The sequence below is a fragment of the Lepisma saccharinum genome, chromosome 4, assembly GCF_977018435.1.
Source record: "Lepisma saccharinum chromosome 4, izLepSacc3.1, whole genome shotgun sequence".
In the NCBI taxonomy this organism is placed as follows: domain Eukaryota; kingdom Metazoa; phylum Arthropoda; class Insecta; order Zygentoma; family Lepismatidae; genus Lepisma; species Lepisma saccharinum.
Window position 1 is genome coordinate 64,013,996 of NC_139232.1, and position 12,299 is coordinate 64,026,294.

Sequence of the window (12,299 nt, forward strand, 5' to 3'; positions counted from 1 at the left end):
AGGACAGCAAAAGAAGAAAGAAATCTGCAATTAGAACTAATAAGATTATAAGTGACGCCTTGAGGAAACTTGAAGAGAACGGAAGTGTGAAAAAATTTCTTGAAGCAATTGCTTATATTCACAAATTGGAGTAATCGCCTGAAAAATGTAAATTTGTAAATAATGTACATACAAATAACTATTTCTATTTGAACAAAAATGAACTGAAAAAGAAAGACCATGGTTTCCACTGGAACTAGAAAATCCCAGAAATCCCCCCCCCCTCTCCGCGCCGTCATACTTACCGTGCAAGTGTCACAACCCAAATAGTGATTCAGCCAAGGTCGATTGATCTGGGGCAGAATTCGTGCAAGTGTCACTCCGTGAAAGTGTCCTGAACCCACTCCCCACTGGTTACTCTAAGTAAGACAGACAACCAGACTGGAATTTAGAAATCGAGAAGAGACAGTATCAAATTTCGTCTATGGACAGTCCCTAACAGTTGTCTTAGTTCCTTATGAATAAAACTGCGTTACAGGATAGCATCTCGCTGTAACTTTCAGTAAGTTCTATTTGTTGGGGCTGTGTGGTCATTCTGAAGGTTTTTTCCCCCTTGCATCATTCTTAAACACGACCTACAGTCAATCATGGAGCTACTAGCACCGCCAAACTTCCTTCCAGAACATATACTTTGTGTTGATAATCCAGCATCCTTGTCTTTGTGTATAACTGTGTCTTGTCTTCATTTTCATGTCCCAAGCGATGAAGCAAACATTTACTCAATTTTTTTCGTTCCTGTGCACAAATAGCAATTCCTTAATGAAACAGGACGTGAGGTGCTTTAGACAAAGAACGACACTGGTCTCAGAAAGACACGTGCAGGAACACGCGCAAGAAAAGGAAATAAAATAGTTTCCTTGAACGCCTTGGTTCGACCAATCCCAAATCCAGTTCTGCACAGTGATGGGATTAGACGTCGTGACCTTCCCACCATTTTCTTTTAGTACATACATATCGTCGCTTCATCTTAAGCATTGAAGAAGAAATGTCAAGTGAAGCTGCGCTACTAATTTGCACGAGAAGCGAATGTAGCGCGCAAGGTCATCAAGTGGTGGCTAATTAAATTATCTTCCTTAGGCCGGCTTTAGACGAAAGCATTTTCTCTAACATTCTTGCTAGCATAAATGCTATGTAAATGCTTCCAAAAATCTTATAGCAGATAGTTCTTTACACGCAAACATTTCATGTAAGTTTTCGGCTAGCTTTTGCGATTACAATGTATAACATATACAGCACGAAAGGCACGTGGAGTTACACCACCTATGCTGAGTGCACGGTGTTTACAATTGAAACACTAAAATATTCTTTCACACGTGTACAGTAAACGTTGTAAAGTATATATTTAAGCAGCGCCATTATCTTGTACCTAATACCGTTTTATACGAAACGTTATTCATCTCGGTTGAATAGTTATCGGCTTTTAAAAATGTGAAGTGATATATTGTTTACATCTCACGCGTCCGCCATTATATCTGCACTCGTGACTTAGAGCTCGCTTCTGATTGGTTATGCTACGGAAAATGCTACGGAAATAGGACGGGTTCTATTCTTGAGAAATGCCATGAAATATGCCATGGCATCTGAAATGCCATAAGATTTTTTACTTTACACGGTAGCATTTTGGTCATGGTATAAATATTAAGAAAAATGCTAAGGAAAATGTTTTTGTCTAAAGCAGGCCTTAAGGAGTGGTGACAAATGCTATCTTATGTACAGTCACGGATACTTCTGGGTTGTGACGTTACCATTGAAAATCAATGGTATATTTACAAGCCAGAAGTGTCCGCGACTGTACTAGGTATGCAAGTATAAAACTGTAAAGATTTTAAATAAAATTGTAAAATCGCAGTTTTTCACAAATTTTTAGTGTATTCACATCAGTGATTATTCAGAACTTCTACACTTACGACTCATTTCTTCCTGAAGAAATTCAAACATAAGTCTATACCCTCTCTCTAGCCTTCTTGAACCCGAAGGTTCATGGCTGAAGCAACACAGGCCTTCCATCTGTCCCTATCTTGAGCAAGATCTATATACTCTTTTCCATCCCTACCAATTTCCTTTAGGTCCATCTCAACGTTGTCCCTCCATCTTCGTCTTGGCCTTCCTACAGGTCTCTTACCATCAGGTTTCCCGACAAGAATCCTGTAAACTCCTCTTTCCTCTCCCATTCGTGCCACATGGCCTGCCCACCTAAGTCTTCTTGATTTAATCATTCTAATAATATCTGGACATGAATACAAATTATGTAACCTTCTCCACTCATCTGTCTCCTATTTCCATTTATGCCCAAATATTTTCCTAAGGATCTTATTTTCAAATACTTTCAATTCATGTTCATCTTTCAATGTAAAGGACCAAGTTTCGCATCCATATAATATTACAGGCAAAATTACTGTTTTGTATATTTTAACTTTTAGTTTCTTAGATATTAAGCGAGAAGACAAAAATTTATGAAGAGAGAAGTAACATGCATTTCCTGAATTAAGCCTACTTTTTATTTCCTCTTTAATATAATTTTCATTTGTTAATATTACTCCTAAGTATTTGAATTTGGAAACTGGTTCAAACGAGTTGTTATCAATAATTAGATTTTGATTATTACCTAACACTTGGTTTCGGCCTGTAAGCATATATTTAGTTTTCTCTTTGTTAACTTCCAAACCTTTCTCTTTAGCAGTTTTGAAAAATATTTTTGCATTATTCTTCATTGTATTTATATCATCCCCTAATAAGTCTACGTCATCTGAATATGCTAACAACTGATTCACACCATTTAATTTGAGCCCTTCCTTAGTTTCTTTTACCTTCCTAACAGCATATTCTAAGGCAAAATTAAAGAGCAATCTCCTTGTTTTAACCCATCGTGAATTGTAAATTTGTCAGACACATTAAAACCCACATGACAGTCTGTTTCACTTGTACATACTTTTATCATACTAACAAGCTTCTTAGGTATTCCAAACTCGACTAATATATTATATAATTTATCTCTTTTGACCGAATCATATGCTTCTTTGAAATCAATGAATAGCTGATGAATGGCCTACGTGACGGAGTGGTTAGCATGAGACTGAGTATTTTGCTTTGTGCAACTTCGTCTTCGCGATTAACCTAGATAGGTAGAAGTGACGCAAAATAAAAGCCAAAAATTATAAATCTCTTACTCTGCTCTTTCCTATTGCTCAGACATGTCAACTAAAAACTTACCAAGAATTATGTGAACAATACAATTGGGGTAATTCAAGTATAAATAGAATTATTTTCTCAATCAAATATTCACGGCTTTTAGTATACAATGGAAAATTTGTGAACTTATATATTTCAGATTGATTACATGTACACATTTTCTCGCATCGCGTAGTTATTCTTTAAATGTGCAAAGATATCAACCTAACATATTCTACTACTTTTTTCTAAGCATTTGATATGTCATAAAGAACATTAGATGCCATCTACTGGCTAAATACAGGACTTTGAACAGTAGTTACAGTGAAATTCATAAACCTGGGTTATAAATAAACTGGTTATCGCACGAGTTCAACACAGTTCGTGAAAACAATTTAACTTGACGGATTACCTTTTTTAGAGGCAGATTCTTTTCACCAACGTTGTCATCAACAGAAAAAGATTGACAACTGTTAAGTGAAGCATTATATTTCAAGTCAATGATGGCAACTTAAGTTTCTAGAAACTCTCCAAGTGTATTCATGCGGATAAGCAACACCTTCAGTCCATTAAGCCATTTGCATCAGTTACAGGTACAGACCAGCAACGAAAATAAATTGGTTTCCTACTCACAAGGATATAAATATCTAGGAGGACTTGTGTACTGTTTGTCCAAAAGCTACAAATGGAATTAGGAAACTTGAAACCGCAAATGCAATCGCGACCGACCACATCCTTTGTATGGGTGTAAGAAAATCACAAAGTCTGAGACCATTACTACTTTAAACAGGCTCGATCAGTCTTTGCAAAATCAACCTTATTGGGCTTTGCAGCATGGCTATTTTTGGTCCAGAGCTTCCTACAGAGAGGCGTGTCTGGAAAAAATTCCGTGTAGGTGTTTTAACATGGTTGTAATTATGTGAAAATATTATGCATTATATACATGTAGCGCAGAAATTGTGGGTTTACACTTGGGGGCATTTGCAGAAGTCTGGAATGAGTTAACACACTGTCTCTGTCGCTTGCCGATTCAAATTGGCTGCCCTCCGTGGCGTGCTGAGGTTCTAGATTCGAAGCCTGGTTTAGCCATGGCGGCATCATTATGCTTGTCGCATCATTCATCCTCAAAAGCTACGGTGGTCCAGTCGGTAGTCTTCTGACTGGCACGCGAGACACCCGGGTTCGATTCCAGTGGTTGGTAAATCCAGGTGGCAATATTTCCAGCTGTGTCGCTGGAGCGACTCTAGGGATCACCCAGCCTCTAATAAATGGGTACCTGGGTGTCATAACGATGTGGGGGTAAATGCGACTGAAGCGTGGTGCTGATCACATCATCTCCACAAATGACCTAGATTGCGAATGTATGGAGCTGTAATTCCACATATGACTTTACGGCATATTGCAATGTGCAGGGGTAGCTTAACCTTTATCATTCATTTTCATCGTCACCATTAACCCAAGAGCTAGAAAAGGAACTTAACCAATACAGAAATAACAGTTAAATTAGTTTGAACTTACTGGGTATGAGAACTAATAAAAACTCTGACTACATCCCTACCAGATACACAGGAACCATATATATATATGCATGCAATATTTCCAACAGACAAATTGTCGGTCAGTATTACTCTCTCGCGTGCAACACGTATTTTATCTTCCTTGAAAAAATGACTTTATGGGAGACGTTTTTAACGCAAGAGGCAACGAACGTGCAAGATATTTGGGTTCACTGGTTTTCCTAGGAGATTGCGAGGCGCAATGCGGAACCCATTGCGCCCAGCGGCGAACCTCCTGACAATTGACAAACGATTTTTCATCATCCCACTCACAGTGACAAGCAGCCGACCTTGTGGGTCGAGATCGTTCGGGTGATCTAGTGCCCCGTCTTTCATGAACGAATCAATGCAATCAATCATTCGAATCGATACTTTCTATGTGGTGATTCGAAAGTCGTGCAACCTGAAATTCGATCTTCAATGCTATACACAACAATATGAGCTATTCCCATTATTATTTTACCTTCGCTGTGAATCCTCATTCAATGAGACAATTTTTGCATTATCTTTAATTGTTGAGCTACTCAGTACAGCAACGTCTAGAAAAATCATTGTGTGGATTTGAGTAGTCGGTGAAAGTTCTGATTGTCATCGTTATGAATTGATATAACTAGTCCCGCAGGAAGGGAGGTTTACCGTATACCCAAAATTCATAACTTCACCGTAGCAGAATGGTTTCCACAAAGCGCTATATGCAGGGCCGGATTAAGACGAAATTGGGCCTGATGCTTGAAATCTTCGTTGAACAATAAACACAACGACGTTATAGTTACGTCACAGCGCAAAGAATAATAGTAGGTGTATAATAAGTAACGCTGTGTCTAGGCGTCCGAAATTGGGGCTCCAAATTTCATTCTAAGATTTATTTTCAGGTTAATATAGCAAAAGAAAACTGTTCAGCTTTCGGAAAATTCTCGTCTGTTTTCATCTGGACCTATTTCAGGAATGGGCCTAATGCTGCAGCATCAATAGCACCCACCTTAATCCGGCCCTGGCTACATGGCCAGAGGTCCCGGGTTCACATTCGCAAAGAACACTTTTGTCCAGGCCGGGATTCGAACCCAGGACACCTGGCTAACCATTTATAAGGATATGTTACGTGATAACGTTCGTCGAAAGTGTGTAACAGACTTGAAACCAGAAATACGCTTTGTCTGTAGATTAGCTATTTTAAGGAATTTTGATTCCACAACCTGAAAACAGATTTAGTCCTTCATACGTAAAGAAAAAAAATGCGCATTATGATATTTCTTTAAGCAAGGCTCAAGATTATACAGTTGCTTTGGTTACTCCATGTATTAAAAAGTGCAATTTAGTGGGAATATTTAGACTAGCAATAAATATATTCCACATTTTGGTACTAATGTGATATTCCCCGGACAGATTTCTTCATTTTTACAGAAGAAACTACTTGCGGTAATAAGTTCCTGTAGCATTGTCTAACATCTGGAAGGTTTCTTGTGTGATGTGGGAATGTTTTATAGCGGAAATTCAACCATTGACGCATAGCCCCACGAACCATTCATACATAGCCCCACGAACCATTTCCGGTAAGGTTAGGTTAGGTTAGGTAGGGTCACGTATAGGTTACAATAGTTAAAAATTGGTTTCGAAAAAAATAAGCGTAGCCCCACACACCATTCTCGCATAGCCCCACGAACCATTGAGACACAGCCCCACGAACCATTGAGACACAGCCCCACGAACCATTGAGACATAGCCCCACGAACCATTGGCACATAGCCCCACAAACCATTTGCGGAAACGTACGTTCTTCAGTTACAAAACACTTTATATATATAAAAAAAAAAAAAAATTGCAATTACTTTGATCAAAAAAACGTGAATACACGTTAAAGAATGTTCCGCGAAGCAGATAGGTAAGTACAAATGTCAAAAAATGACAAAACGAAGAAGTTATAGGTGTCCTGGGAATATCAGATTTTTACCCAGATTTTTTTTAAGCTTCACAATAATTTGTGTTTGTTGAAGGTAAAGAAGATTCCGAGGACCAACCATGAACAGCAGTGAATTCCGTGAACGAGGGAAGGAGATGGTGGACTACGTCTGCGACTACCTGGACACCGTTGCTTCCAGAAGAGTCACCTCCACAGCCGAGCCTGGCTACCTGAAGAAGCTCCTTCCGTCAGAGGCGCCGCAGAAGCCGGAGAACTGGGAGGACATCATGCGGGACGTGGAGGACAAGATAATGCCCGGCATCACCCACTGGCAGCACCCAAGGTTCCACGCCTACTTCCCTTCCGGGAATTCCTTCCCGAGTATCCTTGGGGATCTGCTCTCGGACGCCATTGGCTGCATCGGCTTCTCTTGGGTAAGTCTTCGCGGTTTCTTTCTTCAGTTGGTTTCACGAACTGTGCGAATTATCGGGGGAATGCCGGGGATTTCCCCCTCACAAAAAAAATTATCCCCGGCAGAGGGAAATTATTTTTATCCATACGAGGGATGTTTTTATCCACCTCAAAGAAAATGAGATTGAAACCATATACCTAATATACCATACAAACACAATTGAAAAATCATTCGTGTCCATTAAGCTTGACGCCCACTGAGATGCGGAGAAACGCGTTAACAAACCCGTTTCCGGCGTCTCAGTGGGAGCTAACCTGCAGACTTCTGGCACGGAAATTCCCGCTTCGGTTCCACTAAGTGGGCATCCCGCCAAAGCAAAAAACTTGATTCGCACAGTGGTTTCCTCAACAAGCCAGAGATTGGATTTGAAGGGGACTCAGATGCATTGAGTATAACGTTATGATTAGAGCCCGGAAGTTCAGGCATTTATTTTCGTTAAAATAGGCAGGCAAAAAGGCATTTATAATGTGGAAAATAGGCACTAAAAATGAAAAAAGGCAAAATAAACCGAAAAAAGGCACATTTGGAAGTCGCGTACTTTTATCTATAATTTCTGGCAAAATGTTAAAATCTAAATTGGGAAGAGCATTTCAATTTTCTCCGTCTTGATTGCACATAACTACAAGGTGCTTTTTAAGTTCTCAACGTTCATTGATAGTCGTCTGTCAGAGAGAGTGTTTTTCATAACAGAAAATGATCTTTCTACTTCGACAGAAGTTATTGGAGCATACATAAAACAAGCTAATGTAGCTGGACTCATTTCGGTAACAGCATTTTTACCTTTAAGAATATCACAAATTGTTTTCAATTGTTTCAAGTCCTCATTTGCACTCACTACCCGTTTGCACTTTTCTGCAACAGCTGACCCCTTTTCTCCTGGCACTTCCATCATCTGCTGCATAGATTCCTCGAAGATTTTCATGGATGCTATAATTGTACTGGCAATGCACCATAATGTGCAAAAATAAATTTGAATAGCACAGGAGTTTTTTCACATCACGAATTGAAGCCGCTTCATTTTCTGGAAGAGCATCGATAACCTCACTGATTTTTTGAAGGTTGTTAGCATAATATATAGCTGCTGATATCCAGGTTCCCATTCTCGTCAAGACTGGTTGCTGAGATAAACTAAGCTTAATCGCAACTTCCTGGAATTTTCGGGTTCGAGAAGGAGATTTCAGAAATATCTTCTTTGTGTTCGAAATCAACCTGTCCACTTCAGCAGTCAATCATGCACAAGAAATGTTAACCGAAAGGCAATATCCTGACTTAGCATGAAATACTTTTTTCTCACACTTTTCTCCTTCAGCAATGTTGAAACATGCGTGAGTTCAATATTACTTAAATAAGGCGAACATTATTCACATAATAAACGGAAGAAAAATAAATGCCAACAACGTTCTTTGGGAGAAAAATAATGTATATACACATTTTTTTAAAAAAAGATTGTCAAATTTCATTGAAAAAGGCAAAAAAAAGGCATTATAATTAAAAATAGGCAGTGGGGTCCCAAATAGGCAAAATAGGCAAAATGAAAAGGCTTCCAAAACATTCGAAACAACATAAGAAACGTATATCCGGAAAAATTTTACCAATATATGCAGTAGATAAAAAGAGGCATTTTGCCAAACTTCCGGACTCTAGTTATGATCTTCCCGACACTGAGTGCTATGTCCACTTGAACGCTGTTGCCGATGCCAGCACAAGAAAGGTCAAGACATGCATGAATGCAGAAACCTTTGGCAACGGTGGTGGCAAGTTCGCCAACGTGGTTGGTTCTTTCGCAGGTACACCCCCGTACGGTCGTCTGCAGATGTCACGGAAATGCAACAGAGTTATGCCTTCTATTCTAGAACAAGTTTAGCGTGATAAACTAACATTTACACTATACAATACTTTAGTTAATTCTTCTTCCCCTTCGTGCTGTTAGGCGGAGGTTTCTAAAGACTGTGGATCTAGACTGGGAAGTCGATAAAAAATCCCTGAAGAGAGGCAGCAGCCTCTTCAGTACTGGCCTAAAGTCGACGAGGACAACAGTCCAAAAGAATCTAGAACCAGACAGTCACAGGCGGAGTTGGAGCAACACAATACAATACGGTATAGTAAAACAAACGAACCACTAAAACACATCTATTTTTGGAATATTATAATTCAGAACTATAATATAATATTAGCAAAAAATCACTTTAAATTCCTGTGCAAAATATATATATCCCGCCCTTTCAATAGAAGCATTATAATAGCCGATGCCCTCGCATAGGACAACAATGACCCATTGGTACTTTCACTTGAGGGAAGGGTAAGGAGACTTGACAGCTCTCTGCTACCGAACATGTCACTGGTAAAGATTTTTATAGTATGCTTGAATCTAGAAAAAAAATATGGAACCCTATGTTTACAAGACTTGAACTCAATCCCTTGTTAAACATGGATAACATAAAGAGGAAAGATTGGTGTTGGTAGTTAGTTCAGAATACAATCAGTGTTTCAGATCCCACTCTAAATTGTAGAACCAGCCTCAAATAGTTTATTTCAGCACAAAATGTACATTAAATACGTTAAATGTATAGTTTGAACATTAATGTAGCGTTCTATACTTTTCTTGCTTTTTAAACAAAAGTAGGTCAATTGTTTTATTGTTTTCCTTACAGGCTGCCAGTCCTGCATGCTCAGAATTGGAAACAATTGTATTGGATTGGTTTGGTAAGTAGGCTACTCTTTTCTTAAAATTGTCTAGAATATAAGACTATTTTTTCCTAGAAAATGTATCTGTGTAAAACTGTGTACTTCAACGTGAGCTTTTCTAAAATAGAATGGTCCATGTGTATACAGGGTGTATCATAAGTAATAGCGCAAACTGACACACTTGAAAGTACACGAAAATAGAAAAAATATAAATATGCTGACCAAGGCAGTAATTTATTTTATTAAAAACATAAACTAAACGTAACGTTTCAACCTTCTAGCAAGGTCTTCTTCAGACTCTGTATCAAGTACAAAAGTAACAATATACAAAAACAGGGCATTATATATACACAAACATTACTACTCCCTCCAGACTATTAGAAAGTTGTTCTGGAACTTTCTAGCAGGTGGCTTTCCCTTGTCACCTGTACTTTCACCTAAAAGGCTAAACATATTTACTTCCATATAGAATGTGGTTGGGATTTATATAGCATCTTAGCAATAGCGAAGAATGCAAACAAAAAAAAGGAAAACAGAGAAGATGAAGAGGAAGGGATTATCTATGAAGTAAAATGTAAAGAATGTCAGTGTGTGTACATAGGAGAAACGAAAAAGAGACTGAAAGACAGGTTGAAACAACATAGGGATGATGTACGACTTAAGACAGAGAGAGAGAAATGCGATATTTAAACACACGAGAGAAACAGGACAGGACATAGAGTGGGATGAGGCTAAGCAGATAGGAAGGGAGAAGAGAATGCTAGTGAAAAAATGGAAGGAAGCCAAGGAAATAGAGAAGAAAGGTGAAGAACACACAATGAACTGGAATGGGGGACTGAAGTTAAACAAAGAATGGAAGAATTTGTTAGAAAGAGTGGAAAGGACAAAGAGAAAGAGGAGAGGAGAAGGAAGAAAAATGAAGGAAAAAGGACGTGAGATATACATCCCAACCACATTCTATATGGAAGTAAATATGTTTAGCCTTTTAGGTGAAAGTACAGTTGACATGGGAAAGCCACCGGCTAGAAAGTTCCAGAACAACTTTCTAATAGTCTGGAGGGAGTAGTAATTTTTGTGTATATATAATGCCCTGTTTTGTATCTTGTTACTTTTGTACTTGATACAGAGTCTGAAGAAGACCTTGATAGAAGGTTGAAACGTCAGCATATTTATATTTTTTTCATAATCATGGAAACAAGGCTTAATAATGTTATAAACGAAAATAGAAGCAAAGAAGTCTCGGCAAGCATGCGTCTGCAAACGAGCCGTTTTCGACATAATCGAAACCTGACGATGTGCGATGATGGTTCTAGAATAATAATAATCAAGGGGTCCTGGGTTCGATTCCAAGCGGAGGCACATTGCACAGTGGTTGTGCTTCTACTTGTACAAAACTTGACAGAAAATAAACCTTACTACTAAGTTAGTTTTCCTCACCGAAAAGTAGCTCGCTTATCATTGTACCCATAGGACAGATTGCAACAAGATTACGGGCAACTTCCTAACATAATTTATTTCGTTCCAGGAAAGGCTATTGGTTTGCCGGCCGATTTCTTAGCTTTCACAGAGGGCAGTAAAGGTGGTGGCGTTATTCAGGTAAGCACACGTCACGTTCAGACATTCGTGTACATGATTTTTCGCATGTTATGCTGGTAGAAGAGGGAAAGTCTCGAGAAGTAATTCCGGTATACTAGGGACGTTCAATATATACGTTTCCCTGTGCTATAAAATATTGTATAAAACAATGCCATTAAAACGAAGCACATGGTTAACAAGCGCCATCCTTCGTCTACAAGGAACAACAATCGATTCCTTATCAGACGTGAAGGCGCATGCGCTCAAGGGCGAAAAGTAAATGCTTGTTCAGAAAACGCGGGCTCGCGTCATAAGGAGTTCAGAAGCATGGATGCTAAGGGCGTTCTGCTTATTGACTTTTTGGAACGAGGAAGAGCAATTAATGCTGACCGTTATTGTCAAACCTTGGATAAACTGAAAAACGCAATTCGACATAAGCGACCAGGTCTCCTGTCAGCTGGTGTCATTCTTCTTGACGATAACGCTCGCCACTCTCAGCAGTGCAAACACAACACAAAATTGAAGAATTGGGGTGGGAACGGCTGCCCCACCCTCCATACAGCCCTGATTTAGCACCGAGTGATTTCCATCTTTTTCCGGTGTTAAAGTCTGAATTGCAAGGTTACCGTTTCGAAACAGATGAAGAAGTGAAGTGGAATGTGAGAACAGTGCTCAATAGCCAGAGCCCTGATTTTCTTGCAAAGGGTATGGACAAATTGGTGCAACGGTGGGACAAATGCCTGAATCTCTATGGGGATTATGTGGAGAAGTGAGGACGGATCCTCCTGCACATGTATGTATAGTTTTCTAATGTATCTTAAAAATAAAATGTTTTACAGCATACGGAAACTTATATATTGAACCACCTACGTATATATAAGTATCATATACGATTTCTGGTTAGATA

The 12,299-nt window shown here is 39.0% G+C and overlaps 1 protein-coding gene across 3 annotated transcripts in view; it reads left to right on the forward strand.

Moving 5' to 3' along the window:
- The window catches only part of LOC145986525 (aromatic-L-amino-acid decarboxylase-like), a 63,406-nt gene that overhangs the window by 27,619 nt on the left and 23,488 nt on the right, over positions 1-12,299 (forward strand). For all 3 annotated transcript variants that reach the window (XM_083120636.1, XM_083120635.1, XM_083120637.1), the window contains exons 2-4: positions 6,755-7,094; positions 9,784-9,835; positions 11,343-11,413. In XM_083120636.1, coding sequence (XP_082976762.1) covers positions 6,780-7,094; positions 9,784-9,835; positions 11,343-11,413 — 438 coding nt within the window. In that variant the 5' untranslated portion in view covers positions 6,755-6,779. The remainder of the gene's footprint in view (positions 1-6,754; positions 7,095-9,783; positions 9,836-11,342; positions 11,414-12,299) is intronic.